Source organism: Girardinichthys multiradiatus, chromosome 3 (genome assembly GCF_021462225.1).
Source record: "Girardinichthys multiradiatus isolate DD_20200921_A chromosome 3, DD_fGirMul_XY1, whole genome shotgun sequence".
In the NCBI taxonomy this organism is placed as follows: Eukaryota; Metazoa; Chordata; class Actinopteri; order Cyprinodontiformes; family Goodeidae; genus Girardinichthys; species Girardinichthys multiradiatus.
This window is the reverse complement of record NC_061796.1, coordinates 5,848,148-5,872,338: the sequence shown is the minus strand read 5'-3', so window position 1 is coordinate 5,872,338 and position 24,191 is coordinate 5,848,148. Positions and strand designations below refer to the sequence as shown.

The following is a 24,191-nucleotide window of genomic DNA, read 5'->3' as shown; positions in this document are numbered from 1 at the left end:
TAAAATAGCTCAGTAAAAGTGAAAACCTTAATCCAATTGAAAATATGTGGCAGTACTTAAAAATTGCTGATCACTGATGCTCTAATCCAGTCGGACCAAGTTTGAGCTGTTTTGCTAAGGAGGCTGAATACAAATGCACACCACCTTTTAGATTTTTGTTTTCAAAAACTCCAAAATGTAATTTTCCTTCCATTTGAAAGTTATGGACTACTTTGAGTTTGTCTATCAATTAAGGTCCCTCATAAAACTTTCCATAAACCCATAAAAGTCACAAAATGTGAAAGGTTGCAGGGGCATGAATGCTTTGTCTATTTTTGCTTAGAATGACTGATCCTTATAAAAATATTTGAAAAAACTTAATTAGCAATACCATGCCCCTTTCAGTTTTCTCCCTGCATGTGCAAAGAAGCATGTGAATGACATTAGCTGTCTGTCTTTAGAAAATGGGCTGCGTTTAATGAAAATGTTTCCCATCATGTCACTGAATATGGCAACAGTTAAGTGATTTCAGCTTTTCCACCAAACCATGCCTGGCAATTCTACACCTTTCCTCTTTTGATCTTGTTCAGTTTGCAAATTACTGCAGAGATAAGAATAGCAAGCTTTCATTGAAGGAAATCCTGCCAGTGAGCAGAATCACAGGCCTAGAACTTTCCTTGGTGGAGTCACCTGACACCCCCAGTGGGCTCTCTCTGCACAGAGCCTTATAAACACAGGAGAGAAGGGAGCTCGTCCGTTACCTTTCAGGAGACAAAGGGAGTGCTGGAGAGGATCTCAGACAGTGCTGTTGAAAATATAGCATCACTTTAATTCAGTAGACTCACTTCTTGAACCTCCAACTTCACAAGGTAACTGCATAATCAGGAAGCATTGCTCATCTGGTCTTGCTTCATAATCTACCTTGCTTTCTGCTTTGAAAGCCTGAGAATAAAGTAAAAGGTATTGAAATAAAGCAAATGTGCATGGTCTCTACCAAACAATGGCATGACACATGTAACCAAACTAAATGGGAGGGGAAAAGTGTGAAGTTATGCAACCAAATGATTTTTGTCCTTGACTAATTTCTGTTGAAAAGCAATTTCAGTTGTTGGCGTGTGTGCAGGACACAGAATATCTTATCTCAGCATTTCTTTCTGCTCTGTGTCCTACTTCTATAGCATGTTGTTACAATGGTTTTAAGCCTTGGAATTATAGAAGGAAAAATTTAACCTGGCTAATTTAGCTAGGCAAGTCTAGTACCTTGATCTTCCACAGTGACACTGTGACATTTTCTTGTTCTAAAATGGTCCTCGGTTGGGGTGCCGCATGAGGTTTTTGTTAGATTTCTCCCCCATGAAACAAGTAAGCAACTAAACCACAAAGCCGCAGATTTCCTTTATATATTTATATTGTTCTATATTGACTGCACATGTATATAAGCAGTAGAAAACATATTCAGGGTGTAACTACGTAATAAATAAGCTATTAATGTTTAGATCTAGTGCACAAGCATCCTACCTAAAATGCCCCCCTGGGCAACTGCCCATACTTGGGACAAGAAGTCTTGGACTTAAGTCATTTTACCAGCATAAGGCACCAAGACAGATTGAGAAGTTTTAGGCCCAAAAAACAATTGACAGCAAGTGAAAAGCAAGAAAGATTCAACATGTGATCTAGAAATCTCTTTGCTGGTAGTGGAATACTATTTTATGTCAGTCTGTGCTCTTGAAAAGTCTTAGTAAACTATTATACTAGATTTATCTAAAACTGATCAGGTACTAGACTGATAAATGCAGTGAAAATGAAAGCACAGCTTTATTAAACCATCAGGGAGCCAATAGAATAACTGGTCAAGAAGATCTGGCATCTTGTGGATACACTGAGTACATGTTCTAAATAATATTACAAGTTCATAAGGCCTGAGCAGAAAAATCATGTAGACTGCAAACAATACGATTTAATAATACACACCATATGCACTCATTTGAGATTGACCTGCTATTGCAATTGAGCTAAAATGCTAAAACTTTTTTTCTTTCTTTTGTCTTTTAAAGATGTCTAAAGGACCAGCAGTAGGCATTGATCTGGGTACCACATATTCATGTGTGGGGATTTTCCAGCATGGCAAAGTGGAGATTATTGCCAATGACCAAGGAAACAGGACCACGCCAAGTTATGTGGCCTTCACAGACACAGAAAGACTTATTGGAGATGCCGCCAAGAACCAGGTGGCCATGAATCCAGCCAACACCGTATTTGGTAAAAATATTGCAATATCCACAGGAAAGAACAGTCAAAAACAGTGATACAAAATAGTGATTTCACTTCTCCATTTCTTATACTTCTCAATTTTTGATCAGTTAATTTGAAATTAGAAAAAGTTGTTTTAAATGTCAATACACACTGTGAAACCTTTCTTTTATTGTTGCTGAATAAACTATAGATGCTAAGCGTCTGATCGGTCGCAAGTTTGATGATCCTGTGGTGCAATCTGATATGAAACACTGGCCCTTCAAAGTTATAAATGACTCCTCAAAACCCAAGATGGAGGTTGAATATAAGGGGGAGATCAAGACCTTCTATCCCGAGGAGATTTCCTCCATGGTTCTAACCAAAATGAAGGAGATTTCTGAGGCTTATCTTGGCAAGGTTTGCTGATTTTAATGCCCTAACTACTGGTAAAGCTTTTTCCTGCATCAGACTCATAGGTAGAAAAAAACTAAATTAAATTTTAAGTTCCTCACTGTTTCATAAACATAAATTCTTCCCATTCTTTCAGCCTGTGACCAATGCAGTTATCACAGTTCCTGCTTACTTCAATGACTCCCAACGTCAAGCCACCAAGGATGCTGGAACCATCTCTGGCCTCAATGTGCTTCGTATCATCAATGAACCCACAGCCGCAGCCATTGCATATGGCCTGGACAAAAAGGTATCTAAGCACCTGGCAGCTAAAAATGGTAATGTATTGTTTCTTATGTTCCTCTTACAATTTACTTCCATATATTGTAGGTTGGGGGTGAGCGTAATGTTCTAATCTTTGACCTTGGTGGTGGTACTTTTGATGTGTCGATCTTGACAATTGAGGATGGCATCTTTGAGGTCAAGGCCACAGCGGGGGACACACACTTGGGTGGGGAGGACTTTGACAATCGCATGGTTAACCACTTTACTGCTGAGTTCAAGCGCAAGTTCAAAAAAGACATCATCAACAACAAACGTGCCGTCCGTCGTCTGCGTACAGCGTGTGAGCGAGCTAAGCGCACCCTCTCCAGCAGCACCCAGGCCAGTATTGAGATCGACTCACTCTATGAAGGAACAGATTTCTACACCTCCATCACCAGGGCCCGCTTTGAAGAGCTCAATGCTGACCTGTTCCGGGGAACACTCGAGCCTGTGGAGAAGGCCCTGAGGGATGCCAAGATGGACAAAAGCCAGATCCATGATATTGTTCTAGTGGGTGGCTCCACACGTATTCCGAAGATCCAAAAGCTTTTGCAGGACCTCTTTAATGGTCGTGACTTGAACAAGAGCATCAACCCAGATGAGGCAGTTGCATATGGGGCAGGTAGGTCTCTATAGAATTTACTCCTGCCTGTATCACCTGTCCAAATGCAAATAGAGTGCAAATAAAAGCTTTCCCGTAATCATGACGTTATTTTCTGGAACCCACAGCTGTACAGGCTGCCATCCTGGCTGGTGATAAGTCTGAGAATGTGCAGGACCTGCTCCTGCTGGATGTTACACCCTTGTCCCTGGGAATTGAAACAGCTGGAGGAGTGATGACTGTCCTTATTAAAAGGAACACTACCATTCCAACCAAACAAACCCAGACCTTTACCACCTACTCAGACAACCAACCTGGGGTGCTCATTCAGGTAGAGCATACCACGAATAAGAGTTCACAGATGTAACAGTGCTGTGAAAAGCTATTTGCCCCCCTTTACAAAGTTCTTCTGTCTCTGACTTTTTGTCTACATGTTTCAGATCAGACAAATATCAGACAAAGATGACCTGGGTAAATATAAAAAAACTGGTTTCAATTGACGAATGTATTTATTAAGGAAAAAAAGCTATCCAAACCAAACTGGTCCTATGTCGAAAGTAACAACTAAAGTAAGTAATTAACTAATTAACTACATTTAAAAAAAAAATTAGTTCAATTTCACCCAGGTCAGATTACGTCCAAACCTTTAGAAACAAGAAGTCAATAAATAGATTCTGTCTAACAACATGAAGTAGGCCACATGGTCTCAAAAAGCAACACATCATGGTCCAAGCTGACAGAAAATGAGAACAAATCAGAAACAAAGCCCTTAAAATATATTAGTCTGGGAAGACATAGCTATTTCTAAGGCTTAGTGCCTCCAGCAAATTAAAATGAGAGCCATTATCTACAAATGGAGAAAACATAAAAAAGAGTTTAACCTTCTCAGTAGTGACCAGAAAGGCTGGCAGCAACGACTCCTCCTGGAAGTCACAGAAAGAGGCTTGAAAGACATCTAAAGCAACGCACTTGCCTCGGCTGAAGTCTGTGTTCATGACTCAACAGTAGGAGATAGATTCAGCAAAAATAGTATACAGGTCCTTCTCAAAATATTAGCATATTGTGATAAAGTTCATTATTTTCCATAATGTCATGATGAAAATTTAACATTAATATATTTTAGATTCATTGCACACTAACTGAAATATTTCAGGTCTTTTATTGTCTTAATACGGATGATTTTGGCATCCAGCTCATGAAAACCCAAAATTCCTATCTCACAAAATTAGCATATCATTAAAAGGGTCTCTAAACGAGCTATGAACCTAATCATCTGAATCAACGAGTTAACTCTAAACACCTGCAAAAGATTCCTGAGGCCTTTAAAACTCCCAGCCTGGTTCATCACTCAAAACCCCAATCATGGGTAAGACTGCCGACCTGACTGCTGTCCAGAAGGCCACTATTGAAACCCTCAAGCAAGAGGGTAAGACACAGAAAGACATTTCTGAACGAATAGGCTGTTCCCAGAGTGCTGTATCAAGGCACCTCAGTGGGAAGTCTGTGGGAAGGAAAAAGTGTGGCAGAAAATGCTGCACAACGAGAAGAGGTGACCGGACCCTGAGGAAGATTGTGGAGAAGGGCCGATTCCAGACATTGGGGGACCTGCGGAAGCAGTGGACTGAGTCTGGATTAGAAACATCCAGAGCCACCGTGCACAGGGGTGTGCAGGAAATGGGCTACAGGTGCCGCATTCCCCAGGTCAAGCCACTTTTGAACCAGAAACAGCGGCAGAAGCACCTGACCTGGGCTACAGAGAAGCAGCACTGGACTGTTGCTCAGTGGTCCAAAGTACTTTTTTCGGGTGAAATCAAATTCTGCATGTCATTCGGAAATCAAGGTGCCAGAGTCTGGAGGAAGACTGGGGAGAAGGAAATGCCAAAATGCCAGAAGTCCAGTGTCAAGTACCTACAGTCAGTGATGGTCTGGGATGCCGTGTCAGTTGCTGGTGTTGGTCCACTGTGTTTTATCAAGGGCAGGGTCAATACAGCTAGCTATCAGGAGATTTTGGAGCACTTCATGCTTCCATCTGCTGAAAAGCTTTATGGAGATGAAGATTTCATTTTTCAGCATGACCTGGCACCTGCTCACAGTGCCAAAACCACTGGTAAATGGTTTACTGACCATGGTATCACTGTGCTCAATTGGCCTGCCAACTCTCCTGACCTGAACCCCATAGACAATCTGTGGGATATTGTGAAGAGAACGTTGAGAGACTCAAGACCCAACACTCTGGATGAGCTAAAGGCCGCTATCGAAGCATCCTGGGCCTCCATAAGACCTCAGCAGTGCCACAGGCTGATTGCCTCCATGCCACGCCGCATTGAAGCAGTCATTTCTGCCAAAGGATTCCCGACCAAGTATTGAGTGCATAACTGTACATGATTATTTGAAGGTTGACGTTTTTTGTATTAAAAACACTTTTCTTTTATTGGTCGGATGAAATATGCTAATTTTGTGAGACAGGAATTTTGGGTTTTCATGAGCTGTATGCCAAAATCATCCATATTAAGACAATAAAAGACCTTAAATATTTCAGTTAGTGTGCAATGAATCTAAAATATATGAATGTTAAATTTTCATCATGACATTATGGAAAATAATGAACTTTATCACAATATGCTAATATTTTGAGAAGGACCTGTATATGGGAGTTTAAAAGCAAAAACCACTGCTAAGCAAAAAGAAAACAAAGGCTAATCTCAGAGCTCCCAAAAAACATCTTGACCCCCCTGCCCCCTTGAAGCCAGCCGTGCTTGTTTCAAAAATGCATTATGGATTCACTCATGTCATCTTTCTCTGATATTCAAATTTGCTTGATAATCTGAAACATTTAAATGTGACAAAAAGGAAGAACAGAATAAATCTGTAAGGACTTTTTAATTGCACTGCACCTCAGTATTGCAAATGTTAATTGAAATGAGTCAATAAACTTAACATCAATACATATTTTTAGGTTTACGAAGGGGAAAGAGCCATGACCAAGGATAATAATATCTTAGGGAAATTTGAATTGACTGGCATTCCGCCTGCTCCCAGAGGAGTCCCCCAGATCGAGGTGACCTTTGACATCGATGCCAATGGCATCCTCAATGTGTCCGCAGTCGACAAAAGCACCGGCAAGGAGAACAAGATCACAATCACCAATGACAAAGGTTGAACTACACACTACAGAGCAAAGACTGTTCACAAGAGAAGGTTCTAAAGTGACTAAAGCCAGCTTTATATTTCATTCTTCCTCAGGTCGACTGAGCAAGGAGGACATTGAGCGCATGGTGCAGGAAGCAGAGCAGTTTAGGTCTGAAGATGAGTCCCAGAGAGACAAGATCACAGCCAAAAATTCTCTTGAATCTCTGGCCTTCAACATGAAGAGCACAGTGGAGGACGAGAAACTCCAAGACAAGATCAGCCCCGAAGACAAAAAGATTATTATCGACAAGTGCAATGAAGTTATTGCCTGGTTGGACAGGAACCAGGTAAATATCAACAAACCTGAAATTGTAATTTTAACACCCCACATTTGAAAGAGCTATGAAATCAAAGACTTGTAACAGAAAAACAGTGGTAGACATCTACCAGCTTCCGTCTCATGTTGATTTCACACAGTTCCAGCTTTCGCCACATAATTATCTGCTTCTTTTTTAACACAGACGGCTGAGAAAGAGGAGTATGATCACCAGCTGAAAGAGCTAGAGAAGGTTTGCAACCCCATCATCTCTAAGCTGTACCAGGGGGGTATGCCAGGAGGAATGCCAGGAGGGATGCCTGGTGGCTTCCCTGGTGGAGCTGGAGCTGGTTCCTCCTCTGGCCCAACCATCGAAGAGGTCGACTAAATATAAGCAATCATACCACTGCAAAGGTTATTTATCTCAGCTTGACCACATGTACCAGCTGTTCTAACCATGTTGGAAACTTCATAAACATTTGATTTTCCTCTACTTGAATTTCCACAGTGTCTCCAAACCGATTTTAGCAATAGAATGTGACACTAAAGATAGTATCTTACAAAATGGACTTTAATTCTTGAACTTGCTGACAGAACCAAAAACCGTTTGGTATATTTTTTAAAGACAACGCAAAGTAGTACCTGACTGTGAAGTAAAAAAAAAATGATATATGGTTTTCAAACTTTTTTTACAAATGTATATTAGACCCCTAAATTAAATGTTTGTAGAACCACCTTTCACTACAAGTACACGCCTTTTGGAATATATCTCTCCCAGATTTAGGAATCTAGAGACAAATAAATTTTGCCCATTCTTTTAGAATGGGCAAAATTAGAACTGAAGCTCAGTTCTAATGGATGGGCCTCGGAAAACATCATAATCCAAATTTTGCCAACAAATCTTGATTGGATTTAGGCCTATACCCTACTTACACATATGTTTTGATACAAACCATTCCATTGTTGCTCTGGCTGCATGTTTAGGGTCGTTGTCCTGCTGGAAGGGGGCCCCAGTTTAAAGTCTTTTGCATATTCTGACAGGTTTTCTTCCGGCATTTCCATGTATTTAGCTCCATCTTCCATCAACTGTCAGCAGCTCCCCATCCCTGATGAAGAAAAGTCTTTCCACAGCATGATGCTACCATCATTTTTCACAGCGGACATTGTGTGTCAGGGTGTTAGTTTGCACCACACATAGCATAAGCCAGAACGTTCAGTTTTGGAGTCATTTAACCTGAGTTCCTTCTTCCACATCTTTGGCTTGTTGCAAATTGCTGAGGGAGAATTCAACAGTCTTTTAACTTTTTATATTGAAGACAGCCATTCAGATGGGTTCAACAGGGAAATTAAATGCGTAAAGATTCAGTCAAAGCCTACCCCTGCTTTCAACTTCTTCACAAGTTTATCCTTGACCCTGCTTCATCCCTGCTGTGTTCCTTGGTCTTCATGATGCTGTTTGTTCAATAATGTTCATCTGAGAAGTTCACAGAGCAGCTTTTATACTGAGATTAAACAACATACATGTAGACTCTGTTGACTGATTAGTTAAATTTTGAAGGCAATTAATTGAAGTGGATTTTTTAGGGAAAGAAAGCTAAAGGGGTTAAATACTCTTGCACACCACCCTTTACTTTTTTTAAATTTTGATTTGTAAAAATGTTTGAACGTCATAAATTACATAAACTTCTTTATGTCATTATATAAAATCAAATGCAATAAAACACTCTTAAGTATGAGGTTTGTTCAATCTTCAATCTGTAATTGTAAATCTTCAAATCAATAAAATTTAACTTTGACAACTTTGACTATTAAAAGAAAGTACTGTCTCTTGCCATCTAAATTTAAAGTCATGAATTCTCCAATAATCTCACTTTTATTATTATCCCTCTGTGGTGGGGTTTATTCTTCTGTGGTGATGAAGCAGGCTAAGTCTGCATTGTTGATACGAGGGACTCAACTTCAAATCCTGGTTGCGTTGGGGAAGCGCATTCGGCATAAAAACTCTGCCAAGTCTGAATGCAAGTTGGAAAAACTAACTGTGACGACCTCTCAACAAGGGAGCAGCCAAAAAGCACGTACTCTACTCAGTTTAGTTTAGTTAATAAACAGGTATGCATTGTGACACCCATGCTGCAGTCTTGCACACTCTGTTCCTGTAAGTGCACCACAAAACGTCTGATCAATATCTTTCTTATCTATATGAACTTGCCTCCCCGGAAATTTCAGCAAATGTGTTAAAATGTGTAAAAAAATAGAATTTCTATTAACAGCATTAGTTGCTTCTTCTTTCTGTGTGTACAGTTTAAAATTAAAAAGCAAGCTTGTCCTAATGGATCAGTTTTGCCGGCAACAAGTCAAAACCATCTTGCTGCTTCTTCCAAACTAAATAATTATGTTATATATGTTTTATTTCAAGTGTGGCTTTAAAATGAGTACTGTTACATCTGTGAACTTTAAGCTGCTTATCAGCAGGTGGTCTTTTCTCATGCAGGGGCAATTGGAACATGAATGGGGTGGGGTTTTTACTAATGGCTGCCCACAGAAGTCAGGGTCAGCTTGAGATGCACCTATAAATGCAAGTGCAGCACGAAGCCCCCAGACAGGAACTTGAATCAAAGTCGGGCCGCAATTATGTTCTTGCTCATTAGTTGTTTTGCACTTGTGGCCTCCACACTGGGTGAGTGGCACTACATCACCTTTCACTCTTTTATCTTGAGGCAAGCAATCAAAGAAATGCGGTGAAATTTGGGTTTTAGAGTTACTTGACAGTTTGCATTTCAAACATATTGTAGATATAGATGCACTGACACTTTGCTACAACTGAGCATAAACATTGCAATAAGGCACAGGAATGCTGCTAAAGTGAATTTTGTCTTTGGGCCTCAGGGTGTGGAGTGCCGGCTATTAAGCCCCAGGTGAGTGGATACAACAAGATTGTAAACGGTGAAAATGCTGTGTCCGGTTCCTGGCCCTGGCAGGTTTCTCTTCAGGTGCGTAGCTCAGTCTTCAAAAATGCCACAGTTAGAATCACACAGGTCCAAGTAACTCTGATGAAGAAAATCACTCAAAGAGACATTGTTTCAAACTTAGGATGGCACTGGATTTCACTTCTGTGGAGGATCACTGATCAACCAGTATTGGGTCGTCACAGCTGCTCACTGTCGTGTGTCGTAAGTTTTTAGATGTGACCCACAGCAAAGCTATTAAAAACTGTTTATTAAAGGTAAGTTACCATTAAGATGATCTTTCATTCTGTTAGTCCATCATACCACCGTGTTATCCTGGGTGAGCACGATCGGCAGTATAACAACGAACCTATTCAGATCTTGGGTATTTCCAGGGTAAGGAAAATCATAATCCAACTAAAAATGTCCTTTTATAAAATGTAAACTCTTGTCTTTAGAACACTTCAGTTAGTAAATATTTTTTCCTAACCTTACCTTTCAGGCCATCACCCACCCTTACTTCAACTCAAACACCCTTAACTTTGACATCACGCTTCTGAGGCTTTCCTCCCCAGCACAGCTGAATACCCGTGTGTCTCCGGTGTGCCTGGTCTCTTCCAGCAGCAGCATCCCCTCTGGAACCAAATGTGTCACCACTGGCTGGGGCAAGACAGGACAAACCTGTGAGTGAGACACTCAAGATGTCTACCCAGGATCTTTGTACATGCAAATTACTGACAAGAATTAATGCAAAAAAATTAGAAAATAATGCACTGTGAGAGATCTGGAAAGATCATCGTTTCTTCTGTGTTCTCAGCGAGCCCTCGTTTCCTGCAGCAAACCACCCTGCCTCTGCTCAGCCCGGCTCAGTGCATGAGTTACTGGGGTTCCAACAGAATTACCGATGTCATGATTTGTGCTGGTGCTTCTGGAGTGTCCTCTTGCCAGGTAACAGGCATTTCAGTTTCTAAACATTATTCAAATAAAACATATTGCTAAAAATGATTATTCAATCAAGGAAATATCTGTTGTCCTCTCCTGTTTGTAACGGGTAAAATGTGCAATTAGATATCCTGTTCTTTAAATTCTTACGAAATGCCTTTTAATTGTTGGTGTCAGGGCTAAAATGTATCATCTGAATCAGCAACAGTGCTCTTGCTACACGTTTTCCTGTTTTTGAAATCAGCCAGCCCACAATCTGCTCAAAGCCAAACATAACCCAGCGCTCACAGAAAGCAGTCCTGTCAAGCAGAATCAAGATACGAATGCAAGTCACCTTAAAAACTATTTGCCTCATTTCAGGGTGACTCTGGTGGCCCTCTGGTGTGTGAAAGCAGTGGTGTGTGGTACCTCGTGGGTATTGTATCTTGGGGCACCACCAACTGCAATGTGTATGCCCCGGCAGTGTACTCCCGCGTGTCCTACCTGCGCAGCTGGATTGACCAGACCCTTGCCTCCAACTAATGAGCAACACACTAATACAAACAAACTGTTAATGTTAGATAATACTGAGAATAAATAGAAACAGTGCCCCACAGTGTTGCTGTTTGGTGCATTTGCTAGAAATCAAGCAATAAAATCTTAAAGATGATTCTTTCTGGTGTTATGTTCCTACATAATAAAGAAATGAATGCATGCAAATGTGTGTATATCTGTGTGCATGTGTGCAATGTCTGAATTGTCTTCTGATCATTTGTTTTTGACAACATGAGTTCCTGACGGTAAAAGAAAACTGCAATAATTTCACTATAGTGACATGCTAATGTTGGAAATAATAAAAATAACAGAAAGTCTCCAGAGATTAAAATAAAATCCCTGCAATCCTCTTAGCTGTAGCAAGTATTTTTAGGAGCATGTGACTGGTTGTACTATTTGAAGAAATTAAGTCTGCATGGGAAAGCATTGCAAGCAATAACATACTTGGTTATATCCATTAGTGATATTATATGTATTACAGTAATCAGTAAAAATCATACTATAGTTAGCTAATAGGACTTACAATGTTGGTATGAAGAAACAGGACATGAACCCGGTGTAGAAATAACAATCAGGAAAAAGAAGCAACAGGGAACATGAAGCCAGCAAAGAACTAAGAAAACCAATGGGTTTTATACTGAGGCAAGGATTGGAAGATGGCAAATAAACCAGAATAGCTAATTAGAAGAAATGATGAGCAGTTGAGGCACAGTAAAGGCACAGTGAAGGCAGAGCAGCTGAAGGAGGGAGAATGATTAACCAGAGCTGAACTGAGCAGAAACACAAAGAAACCCAGGGAAGTATCTAACAGAAATCTAATAGATAATAACTCTAGATAAAGAACACTACAATAAAACGCATAACAATGAGCTAATAAGGAAAACACCTAACAATAATAAGTATTAGGAAATAAACCTAAGAATGCAGAACCTTAAGAACAAAGTAAATAGAGAAATAAATGGTCAAAATACACAAAAAAAACAAAATCAAAACCCATACACCTCCGGATTGTAAAACGTGCCAGTGCATTGCCTGGTGTTATCTCCTCAAAATCAGGTGTCCTCTCAACTTTTTGCATAAATTGTATACATACCAGACACATTTCTTGTTCTCTCTATGTGGACAGCAGATTCTAGATTCAAATATTTAAAATGTATTTCATCAGATAAGACCTGGTCATGTACTGCATGATTACTGTCTTTGGGACTGTAGGTAATGGTCTGTTCATCTACACGACGAGATTCAAGATGAAGTAAACTGTCAACTCAGTGGTATTTCTCAACTTGGCACTAACTTCCTCTTAACGGCCTTCCTGAGGTTTTTAACTTGTATCTCTTCCTCAGGGGCACCACTACCCTTTCTGAAAATTGATGTGCAAACAAAACGACAGTGTGAGGTTAGACATAATTCTTGCCAGCATTTTTTTTCTGACAGCTGGTTTGTTGCTTGTCCGTCTTTATTGTGGTGTGGGCACAAAACCACCACACTGTCCTTAAAGCTCAAATCATGAGTGCTGCAGTCTGGGTGTCCTCTGGGATTTGCAGCACACCTTATGCCTTCTTTTTGTACTGTGAGCAATCACACTGATAAGATGTACTGGACTTACCCATGACAAAAAAACAAAAATGTCTTTAATATTTTCTGTTTTGCTTAGGGCTTCCTCATCTCTTTTCAGGTCAGGAGTGTGCAGAAGGTAAACAAAGATCTTGGCGGATAATATTGTCCATTATTTTTGCATTTCTTATGGTTGACTTTTTTAATAGTATAGAGGATGAAAAAATTTGATTATCAAAGCACTGTTAAGGTGAAAGTCATTCAGATTTATTAAAGGCTCATGTACAAGACAAGAGCAAAGACTTCAACACAGAGCATCTACACAAGAGTGCAAAGCCTGGCTTACAGTTTTACTACATGTCTTTATATACCCAAGGACAGAAGAAGTGCACAATAACTACATGACTGTGATAGCTAACTTCTTTTTGATTTTTACCTTGCAGATGCAGAAACTAACTCTGGCCTTCTGACAAAGGCAGATGACTTCTAGAGTAACAGAAACATTACTGGAATATTCTGTGTGTAAGAAACATTACCAAATTGCACAAGCATGCACACAGAGCCTGGACTGGGCATGTGTGGATGACCTGGAAGCCTCTGAGGGCACCATGAGGGTGCCCAACAGGGGTGCCTTGCTGGCAACCTACTTCTGCGCCGGGTGTATGGCCGACCTGGGGCGATGCAACATGTCTGGCTGCCTAGGATTGCTGCTGCCTTCCATAGCAGGTATACCTGCCCTTTGTTGCTCAGGTGCTGTGGACTGCAGGCCTTCTACCGTTGTCGCCACACCTCAAAATGTACACTTCCATGTGACAAACTCACACACGCTAACTCAACACAAACACACCTATTTCTACACATATGCTCACCTACCCACACACAAAAACACAAACACACATGCACGCATCAACACACAATTACTCAAATGGATGAAGGTCATGCAAACACAGGTTACTAAAACAACAAAGTGGCCTGTAAAATAAATAAATAAAGTTAATCACACCATTAGGACACTGTCTTGAGATATCTTTTTTGTAGGGCCAAGCTGCCATAGCAATCATCTGCTCCATATTGTATGCCTAAAATGCCATGACAGGACACATTATAAAAAAATATATATAATAAAATAAAATTAACCAAAACAAGTTCTATGTGAAAATAAAGTAATAATACAAAATCTATGAAAACTAACAGGATTCCATAAAATTTGTAAATTTGTGCAAATGTAGCAAGACCACACCACACTCCAATACATATCAACTAGACAGAGGTGCAAGGGGTTACATTTCTAATTTCTCTTAACTATGGCAACAATCTCACCTAGAGATCTTCAAAAGAAGCAGACACCCACAACACTGCCTCTTCACGTATCATTTATTGGTGATAGAGTCTATTTATTATTTGGATTTGGACTGTGTATCAGAGATGCAAAAGAACAATAAAGGAATAATACCACTGTGGTGACTGAATCACTAAATTTGTAAATTTGTGCAAATGTAGCAAGACCAAAATACCAGGAGAAACAGTCTCATGTTCAGTGTGAAATCTATATCTTATAAACTATGTAATCAACAGTACAAAATTTATTGATTTTTCTTGCATGTTCACCACTCATGAATGGTATATTTTGCTGGTGTTGCCTCAATTATGTGACATGCAAGTACAGCAGTTATACACATGACATACATATCCACCGGCATACACGTTTAAATACTCAAATCACAAGCACAGAGCAGTGTCGTTACATTTGTGGCTTATCCATACTCCAATTAGGTACTGCTTTTCATTCTTTCTCATTCAATAATGCACCTTTCTCTTCACATTATAATTAATACTGTACCTTTGGATCATGTTTTACGTGAAGCAATGTCAGGGCTAGATGGTGCAACTGGATCTATTGTCAGTCTGGCTGCTTGGCAGTGTATATATAGCTTGTTGGTTCTGATCAAATCAAATGTGGCCATTCCAGTCCACCCTGGTCCTCTTAAAGTACTGCTTCCATGCTGAATTATCTGGAACACTGTGTGGTGTTCTTGGCTCTTGGGTTTTCAATCTCAAGAACAAATGTAAAAGAAAAACAGGGACTAAACACAAATAGCCATACTAAATATACGTATCAATACTCCATTTTATAATATAACACCCACTGTGATGTCTCATGCAGAAAGGCAGACGTTCATTTGCTAGAAAGGTCAATTTTATCCAGTTAAATCAGGATTTGGAACAGATTAGCAAAACAAACTGAAAAACAGACCATGACTTTTATAATGTGTTAATTATGTATTATGAGTTTGATAGATTGATCATTTATTGTTCAGCCAGCCAATATGATTAAAACATTCTTTTAGATTTTGTTGTCTTACACTGTGCAAAATCTTCAATGTCCAGTAATGTAAATTTGGAGAGATTTCCAAGTAGCAGTTTTCTTAGTTTTCTCTTTTGTTTCCAACCTATTTTATTCTAAAATCTGACACACTTAGAAATGTAAACATTTCCCTTAAAGCATGAAATTAAGTGCAATGTGATCTAAACCATAACTTTGATTAACAGTTTGGAAAGTGAACTTGCTATTATGAGAATTTCTTGTCTTTTGAGGCCTAACTGTCTAAAACGTTTGTGTTTTTATTTTAGCCACAGATTTAAGCCTGTGCCTCTAAGGTTGCCAAGTGATGATCTTTTTGGACGTATGTCTTGTGGCAAGGCCATAAGTGCTTAATGCTTCTACTAGCATTGAAACAAAGACTCTGTCATATGGCAAACTGTGCCAATGTTAGATTGTAAAAGCATGTTGTTGTATGTTTTATTTTTGATTAAACCTGAGAGCCTGATTGAACAAGTTCCAAGTCAAGTCCTGGTGTCTCTATGTCTGGTCTAAATATGTCTCTACAAATTGATGGTTCCAGGAAAGTAACTGCTTACAGAAACTTTCTCATATCTTCAGTCAAGAAGATGACAAAAATTTAAAACAACTGAAATTTTGACAAGCAAGGCGAAATGGGGACTAAAGTCTTTCCAACATGCACAGTGAAGTGGTGAACAATCTCTATTGCTTACTGTCATAGAACTGCAGCAAAGTGTGGCCTCTTGGGGTCGTCAAGTCTGATTAACAACCTGTAGCCATTCATCTGAGCTGACACATATTCAGAGCAGGGAGAATTAAATCATGAACAGTTCTAAAAACCTGAGTTTTGACCCAAAGCTTTCAGGTGTCTGCTAAAATGGTGGTGATGGAGAGGGGTTTCAATTTTTCGAACCACAATGAGCCAAAGCAAACAACCAAATCAACAGAAGAATGGCTTTAGCCAAAAACATTTACGTTTTGGAATTCGCTGTGGGGGGTCAAAAATGCACAACTTTTCTAAAGCATTTTATTGTTCACCAAAATTACTGTTATTGCATGTAATCTAAAATATGATGCCCCACAGTGCACATTACTACATTGCGGGGAAGAGGAGGAGATGCGAGCGAGGAGTAATCAGAAAGAGACAAGAAATGTGGATAAGACCAGATAGAAATCAACTCTCAACTGAACACAGACTCTTACAGCTGGCTGCAGAATGGAGATTGGTCAGACGAATTACACATACAGTACAATAACAGTAATACACCATGATTTGTTCCTGAATAGCCTAAGAAAACTGCAAGCATCAAGCATATGCAATATGTTGAACATACATTTTGAATGCAATCACAGAAATTAAGTTGAAGTGATTTTTAACAAAACTTTAGCATCAGCTTTATTTGCCGTTAATGTCTTTCTGTAAAACATGTCGCAGACAAATTTCTTGTTCTCTCAGTGCACACTGAAGAATCTGTATTCAACAATTTCCATTTTTCACTTTTCAGATAACAGCACTTCAACTGTAGTTCAGGCATCTGGAATGGAAATGACACAGTCATATAAATGTAGTCCCTGGTCATTTACATGATGATTGTTGTGGTTGGGACAGCAGGTCATGGTCTGGTTATATACATGACAGGCTTCAAGATGAAGAAAAGCATCAACTCAGTGTGGTTTTTCAATTCGGCTCTGGCTGACTTCTTCACAGCATTTCTGGTCTTATCAACATTATCTAAATATAAGCAGTATCACTGGCCATTTGGACAGATCATGTGCAAACTCAACAACTTTGTGAGTTCAGTCAACATGTTTGTCAGCATCTTTTTTCTGACAGGAATAAATCTGGATTGTTGCTTGTCCAACTGGCTGGTGGTGTGAGTAAAGAACAAGTGTACAATAAAACTAAATCATGAGTGCTGTAATTTGGTCGGCTGCAGGGATTTGTAGCACGCCTTACTGCTACTTTGTACTGTAAGAGACTTCAAGAATAGGACAGACTGTATTTAGTTCATAAAGGAAGAACAGAAATGCAGTCTCCATATTTTCCCCTTTGTCATAGGCATCCTCATCCCATTCCTGGCAATACTTTTCTCTTATGTGGCTGTCAGAATCCATTCCAGGCATCTGTAGAGTGCAAGGAAACAAAGATCTCAGTGGATTATTTTATCCATCATGTTTGTGTACTTAATGCTTGTTGCCCTTTCATGCTTTAGGTCTTGTAGAATTAAAGGTCAAAGATAACCAAAACCTCAGGTGTGTGGATTGAAGGTCCTATGAGTGTGAGTCTAGCCTTTATGAATAGTTGTCTCAATCCCATCCTCTATGTTTTCATGTGTGATGAGTTCCAGAAAGAGCTTCAGGAGTCCTCTTGTTCATTTTCAACACAGTTTTCAAAGGTTTCCCAAAAATCTGATTCTCCTTTTGAGATGAACCATGTTGAAATCTCAATGACCTTCACAGAGAGTAGCAACAAGTCCTTCATTGAGTAGAGATGAAGTATTAAAATTTCTCAAAACGAAAACAGCAATGTGAATTATGAATTATGTTAAAAAAGGTGCTGGTGGTTTCTGTGTGTATGTGTGTGTGTTGGGGGTGTGGTGGTGTGGTATGATAGGGTTGAATCTTCAAATTGGACATTTAAATTTGATACATCATAGTAGATTTGAAAAATGTAACGATGCTTATTCAATTTTATTTTTAAAACCGCTTTGCCTAAATCTTTAGTTCTTTGTCTTTAATGAAATTACGGTTAAAAATATTACTTAGCTCCTCAATAATTTCGCAAGTGTCTGTGTATTGTAGCAAAAATGCCGTGCATTTGATTAAATTTTACAAATATTGTAAATATGTGAATGCTTTGTAATTTTGTGATTGCACTGATTTAACACACCTTTAAATTATTGTGAATAATTAAAATCCTTGTTCCTTTTTGCATTTTAGATATGTATGCTTTCTTGAAAATGTTTAATTGCAAATACTCATAACAGCATGTATGATACTATCACAAGGGAGATTTGGTGTTTTTCAGAATTCTTCAGATGTAAATGAAACTATATACTGATTTCCTATGCAGTCTAGAAAGGTATGGAAAGATGGAAAGGTACAGAATTTGATTGTATTAAAGGTTTGGATAAGTATGAAAGATATATTATTAAGATAGCATATTTGTTCCATCCATCCATCCATCCATGGACACCCCTGTTATAGATAAAACCCTGTAAATACCTTTAAATCAAAGGCTCATTCAGCTGCTGCACCTGAACAACATCCACATCTACATGCACCATAAATTGAAAAGAAAGCCATGTATTGGCATGTTAGGGGGAGTTACAGTAATATTCATAAGCATAAAGGCCAAATTATGGTTTAGTGACCGTGTGTGATAGTCTCCCAGTTACTGGTGCACAAACACACATATACTATAGATTTAGTGAGATTCTTTCTTACTGGAAGTGCATATATTATATCACCACAGAAAGCTGAAGGTAAACGAAAATGCTTTTATCTTGTGGGAAGGATGCAAAGGCACATTTAACAGTCGGCTCAGCACACAGGAAGTATAAAAGTTATCTATCGTTTCTAATCAGTTGTCATTTAGCAGTATCAAAAAGGTTCAAGAAGAGTGACGGTTGAAATACTTGTTATAAAGCTTCATGTTTGACAGTTCATGATTACTTACACAAGGCAGCCTTTACAATAATTAGCCCCCCTTATACATATGGCAGATAAGAAGCTTAAAATAAATCCATCTTTTATAACAGCATAATGTCACGTTGAAAAACATAAATAAATGCAGCCTTTAATTTGACTAGCTTTCACTATACTGAGCCAGCACCGGCGCCGTGGTTGGAGTCAGAGGATAATGATATGCCCCCCAGGCACAGCCCCCCCTTAGTCGTGTTTGTTTGTGTCTGTGGTAATGTGAAGTGTTGTGAATGAACCTTTCGTTGTCCGCTTAGCCAACCCCTCCGTCCTACTTCCTTAAGTCTAAAAGGGATTGCTCATTCCAGGTCTCCATCCAACGGGTCCGGACTTCCCTAAACCTGAGAGGTTTATAGGTTTACTGAAAGTTCTGTTTAAGCTGGTGTCGGGAAATGACTCGCCTAGCCTCTGACAGCCTACATCCCAAAGTCTCACCCTTCTTCAACTGGAGGTCTGGGTGACCGAGTAGCCTCTCGCAGTCATCCACACCTTCGACAGTCACTTTTGTTCACAGCTGCTCATTCCCTAATTTACATCTGGCACTTGGTATATGGGCTAGGTTAATTTTAGTAGCTTGGAACAAGCTTCAAGGGCGTTGTTTTGTCAAACTTTGGCTAAGGCAACCAATAAAAACCTCCTAATACATCTCAGAACCAGGCAACAAGACTTTTTACCACCAATGAAAAACCTACAGTATAGTGACTCAAATAATTGAATGTCCACGAATGAACTAGAATTTTATATGCTTGCTTTAATTAGTAACGCTTTGGCGGGAGTCAGTAACAGCTTAAATCCAGCAATACAATGAATTATCACAAAAATAGTAATGAATCAATCAACTCAACCTGTCTTTCCCTGATGCTGAAACTAGTGGATTTAAAGAGGCTTTTGAAGATGGAGACTCATCCATGAACCTGATGGAGAAGAATTCTTCTGGTGACAACGAGTGGTTTCTTGAAGGGAATACGACTTCATCTTCAGTTTTCTTCCTTTAAGTGGCATGTACTGATGCTCCAAACCTTGATGGTTAAACTGGATCTTTGTTGTTCTTTGTCCCCAAAGGTAGTGGTTTCCAGGGGCTGAAGAGTTGAGGGAAAACCGGAGACGCAAATGAGTTTGAGTCAGGACTTCCTGATGCCTGAATCTTGGAGCTATCAGCTGTTCACCGATCAAGTTCACTTCTGTTGTCTGGATAAAAAAGCTTTCAGATGAAATCAGATTCTTAATTGTGAGGCACAGTCCTTCAAAGTCAACTGGTTGATCCTCTGTTAAATGCAGTCGATCAGCTGGGCTGTGTCTCTGGTCTGATTCCTCTGTGGCATCTCTCCGATCTTGTTTGCTGGTCTTCTGCGAGGAATACAACATGAACATCTCAAGTGCATTAAATTTGGGGTTGTGGCTGGAGTGTACAAGACCCCACTGCTTCTTGACAGCAGTCTCCCCAACACCAATGTCCTAATTGTCTCTAATGCATACACAAGAAATGCATTTAAAGAAATATGTATCTTAAATGATGACATTGATTATCTGCAGTGTATCAGATTAGGTCAACAAACTAAGTCAACAACTTTTGCATTCGAACACTGTACACAGTATCTCTACCTCTCCATCTCTACTTTTATTGCTGCATTAATGTTTTAAAAAATAGTTCGTAGTATCTTTCATAAAACCTTTAACTATATCATGTGTTTAAATCCCAAAGACAATCTACATGGCCTTTCTCAGAAGGTCATTTCTGATCTGTAATTTTAATCATGTCTTGTAATGTGACATGTAGTTATTGCAAAAAGGTTGTTCCTGTGAAAGCACTGTTGTGATCAGTATCTTTTTCTTTTTTATTTAGTTCTTCCTCCTTTTGCCAAGGTGTTAAAAAAACAACCTCGCAAACTTATTAGGCATTGTTGTTGCTTCTTAAAGTGAAATAAGAGTCAACAATATGTTTATTCACAGTTTATCTAAGAAATTCTCTTTTGAGAATTGCTCTTCTCAAGTGGGATGTGTAAGATGCACCCAAAAATGATACGAGATTTATTGTCATATGCGAATGGAAAACAGTAATTTAATCACCACAGTGGTATTATTCCTTTATTGTTCTTTTGCATCTGTGATACACAGCCCAAATCCAAATAATAAATAGACTCTATCACCAATAAATGATATGTGAAGAGGCAGTGTTGTGGGTGTCTGCTTCTTTTGAAGATCTCTAGGTGAGATTGTTGCCATAGTTAAGAGAAATTAGAAATTTAACCCCTTGCACCTCTGTCTAGTTGATATGTATTGGAGTGTGGTGCTCCTTCTTCATCCTCCTAAGGTCAAGAAGCATGTACTGTGTCTAAGAAGACATTGTTTTTCTGGCAACAGGCCACCAGTCCTGCCACCTCTCCTCTCTATGCATTTTCCTCACCACTTCATCAGTCTTATGGCTGTAGTGTCATCTGCAATCTATATGTTGAAGAGCAGTGGACTCAGCACACAAGCCTGAGGGATCCCTGCACTCACAGTTCTAATGCTTCATATCTGATGTCCTATTATGACTCACTGAGGTGAGTGTGAGAGGGAATTCAGCTCCCAGCTGCAGGGGGGAGATGTCCAGCCAAGGCTGAAGAGTCTTTCAGACAGCATGTTTGGGCATGTGTCCTCATACTAAGAAGACACAGAGGCCAAAGTCATAAGGGGTTCTTCATTATATTCTTGTCTGATTTACTGTTTTGCTTTGTAGTAATGGCCTTTTGATGAGTGGCATTACATCATACAATGCATTACCTGCAGGATAATATTAGAAAAATGGTTTCAACTTCATTGTGCATCAGCAGCAAATATGTCCCACCTGAGCATTCACAAAATGATGCACACAACCTGTTTAAAAACAAACCACTTTTAGAAACTAGTGAGTAGTCATAAATTACCTTCTTTGTATGGAAATTTAAATATCCTCCTTTGTATTCTAATGCACTCATGTCATTTTGTTCACTCCTTCTATTGGGTAACACTGTCTCATTGGCAGCTAGATGAGCTGTGAGGGAGGGGAATATGACAGCAAGAAATATAGTTCAGAGCAGATAGAAAACAACTCAGACAGAAGACAGACTCTTGCAAAATGAAAACTGGTAAGATGTTTTAAATGTGCAACTAAGATAGTATTGTTGTTAAATTGTTTCAGGAGAAACAAATTGGTAAACTTTGAAAATACAAAATGTAGGTATGCATTGACATGGGGTTAAACTGATAATGTGTGATATTTCCTAGTCTGTTAATTCAAACAAACTAGTTGTTACTTAGACCAAGTTATTGTTTCATCTTTCATTGCACAATAAATGATAGCTATGTTATCTTTTTTATATTGCAATGTCTTGTTCTTGCAGTGTATTCTTCAAGCTTTCCATTTTTCTGTCCTCAGATAACACCACAGAACACCGCTTATCTGGACTAGAATTGGCAGAAAAACATGTGCAAACATTATCTTTGGTCATCTACTGCATGGTTATTGTATTTGGGACAGTAGGTAATGGTCTGGTCATCTACGTGACAGGCTTCAAGATGAAGAAAACTGTCAACTCGGTGTGGTTTCTCAACCTGGGTCTGGCTGACTTCCTCTTTACGTGCTTCCTGATTTTTTCAGCTGCCTCTCTCTATCAGCAGCACCACTGGCCCTTTGGGAAATTTATGTGCAAACTCAACAACTTTGTGAATTTAGTCAACATGTTTGCCAGTGTCTTTTTTCTGACAGCCATTAGTCTGGATCGTTGTTTGTCCATCTGGGTGGTGGTGTGGGCACAAAACAAGCGCACTGTCCGTAAAACTCAGATCATGAGTGCTGTAATTTGGTTGGTTGCAGGGATTTGCAGCACACCTTACGCCTGCTTACGTACTGTGACGGTCATTCCGGGTAAAACCTTCTGCACTTACCCCTCAACCATGACAAAAGAACAACAATGGAGTCTGAATGTTTTCCGCTTCCTAATGGGCTTTCTCATCCCATTCCTGGCAATACTTTTCTCCTCTGTGGCTGTATGCATCCGTTCCAAGCATCTGCAGTGGAAAAGAAAACGTAGATTTCATCGAATCATTTTCTCTATAATTTTTGCATTTTTCATCTGCTGGTTGCCATTTCATGTTTTCGTTTTCACAGGAACAAATAACCCAAATCTCCGGAGAATTATTCGGATTGGAGGTCCTCTAACTGTAAGTCTCGCCTTCATGAACAGCTGCCTGAACCCCTTTCTCTATGTTTTCATGTGTGACGAGTTCCAGAAAAAGATCAAGCAGTCCATATGCTTTGTTCTGGAAAGTGCTCTGGCGGAGGACCATTTTTCTTTTGTGTCATCTCGTTCTCTCTCATCACACTTTTCACGGATTTCTCGAAAGTCAGATTCTGCTCCCCCAGAAGAGAAAGCAACTACACTGATTTTCACGGAGAGTTGAGAGGTCTAGAGTGAAGCGAAGGCAAGAAAACACCCACAAATGAAAAGTTTTTTTCTTTTGCTATTTTTTGTTTTTTAAACAAAATCTTGTAGAAATTGCAAGAAAAAGAAAATAAAAAATCCAAGATGAAGGTGACATCCATTGATGTAGATTGATATAGACAATGCTGTAAATCTGTGAAGAGACAGAAATTCAAAAGAATATTTGCTGTTTTGAGTGCTTTTCATTTTAATTTCTTTATTCTTATTTACTTTTCTACCACTCTTCTACCATACATTTGTACTAAGATACAATGAAATAAACAACATAATATTGTGATATATGTGATTGTGCTGCAGTATTGTTGAAGTGATATCCAATGAAATTTTGCAAATAAGTAATGTATATTTTAAAATATTTTGTTGTTCTTTCTGTACATTTGTACTTTGAGGTGGAGTCTTCCAAGACAGACTGAACTGAATAAAGTGCTTGACTGCAGAAGTTTGTTGATGCTTTTTAATAATAATGTGCTGATTGTATAACAGTGCGTAGGGTTTTCTTTAATAGCGTTTATGATACTGTCAACTAAATACAAGTTTCAAGCCTCAGTTAAAGAATAAACAGCTACTAGATTACCAAAGACAAACATGACGCACTCTTTTCCTCTTTAAAGATGGGCAGACAGACACAAAGACACAGCACATGCAGAATTTTAAGCAATGATCTGGTTTAGCAAGTTCTAAAATTATTTAATTGTAACCTCAGTTTTATGGCACAGATTTTACCATGAACTTATTTTAT

General features: G+C 39.2%; 3 protein-coding genes, 1 long non-coding RNA gene and 2 pseudogenes across 4 annotated transcripts; 5 read left to right on the top strand and 1 right to left on the bottom strand.

Moving 5' to 3' along the window:
• The first annotated feature begins 698 nt into the window (after nucleotides 1–698).
• Nucleotides 699–7,943, top strand: hsc70 (heat shock cognate 70). The gene is made up of 9 exons (XM_047359420.1): nucleotides 699–848; nucleotides 2,034–2,238; nucleotides 2,423–2,628; nucleotides 2,759–2,911; nucleotides 2,992–3,547; nucleotides 3,655–3,857; nucleotides 6,483–6,681; nucleotides 6,770–7,002; nucleotides 7,177–7,943. The coding sequence occupies exons 2-9, from the start codon at nucleotides 2,034–2,036 to the stop codon at nucleotides 7,357–7,359; spliced, it is 1,938 nt and encodes a 645-aa protein (XP_047215376.1). The 5' UTR covers nucleotides 699–848; the 3' UTR covers nucleotides 7,360–7,943.
• LOC124865570 lies at nucleotides 7,409–13,804 on the top strand (annotated as a pseudogene).
• LOC124864930 (chymotrypsin-like protease CTRL-1) lies at nucleotides 9,497–11,507 on the top strand. Its single transcript, XM_047359880.1, has 7 exons — nucleotides 9,497–9,648; nucleotides 9,858–9,961; nucleotides 10,062–10,141; nucleotides 10,231–10,312; nucleotides 10,419–10,599; nucleotides 10,734–10,864; nucleotides 11,219–11,507. The coding sequence occupies exons 1-7, from the start codon at nucleotides 9,603–9,605 to the stop codon at nucleotides 11,378–11,380; spliced, it is 786 nt and encodes a 261-aa protein (XP_047215836.1). The 5' UTR covers nucleotides 9,497–9,602; the 3' UTR covers nucleotides 11,381–11,507.
• LOC124865569 lies at nucleotides 13,555–17,776 on the top strand (annotated as a pseudogene).
• Nucleotides 17,777–19,720: 1,944 nt separating this feature from the next.
• On the bottom strand, nucleotides 19,721–21,993 carry LOC124865049. Its single transcript, XR_007037434.1, has 2 exons — nucleotides 21,896–21,993; nucleotides 19,721–20,336 (listed from the first exon to the last, which is right to left on the bottom strand). It is a non-coding gene; the product is annotated as an uncharacterized LOC124865049 (long non-coding RNA).
• LOC124864823 (chemerin-like receptor 1) lies at nucleotides 21,986–23,888 on the top strand. The gene is made up of 2 exons (XM_047359759.1): nucleotides 21,986–22,096; nucleotides 22,387–23,888. Exons 1-2 carry the CDS (start codon nucleotides 22,087–22,089, stop codon nucleotides 23,409–23,411), a joined length of 1,035 nt encoding a protein of 344 aa, XP_047215715.1. The 5' UTR covers nucleotides 21,986–22,086; the 3' UTR covers nucleotides 23,412–23,888.
• Nucleotides 23,889–24,191: the final 303 nt, after the last annotated feature.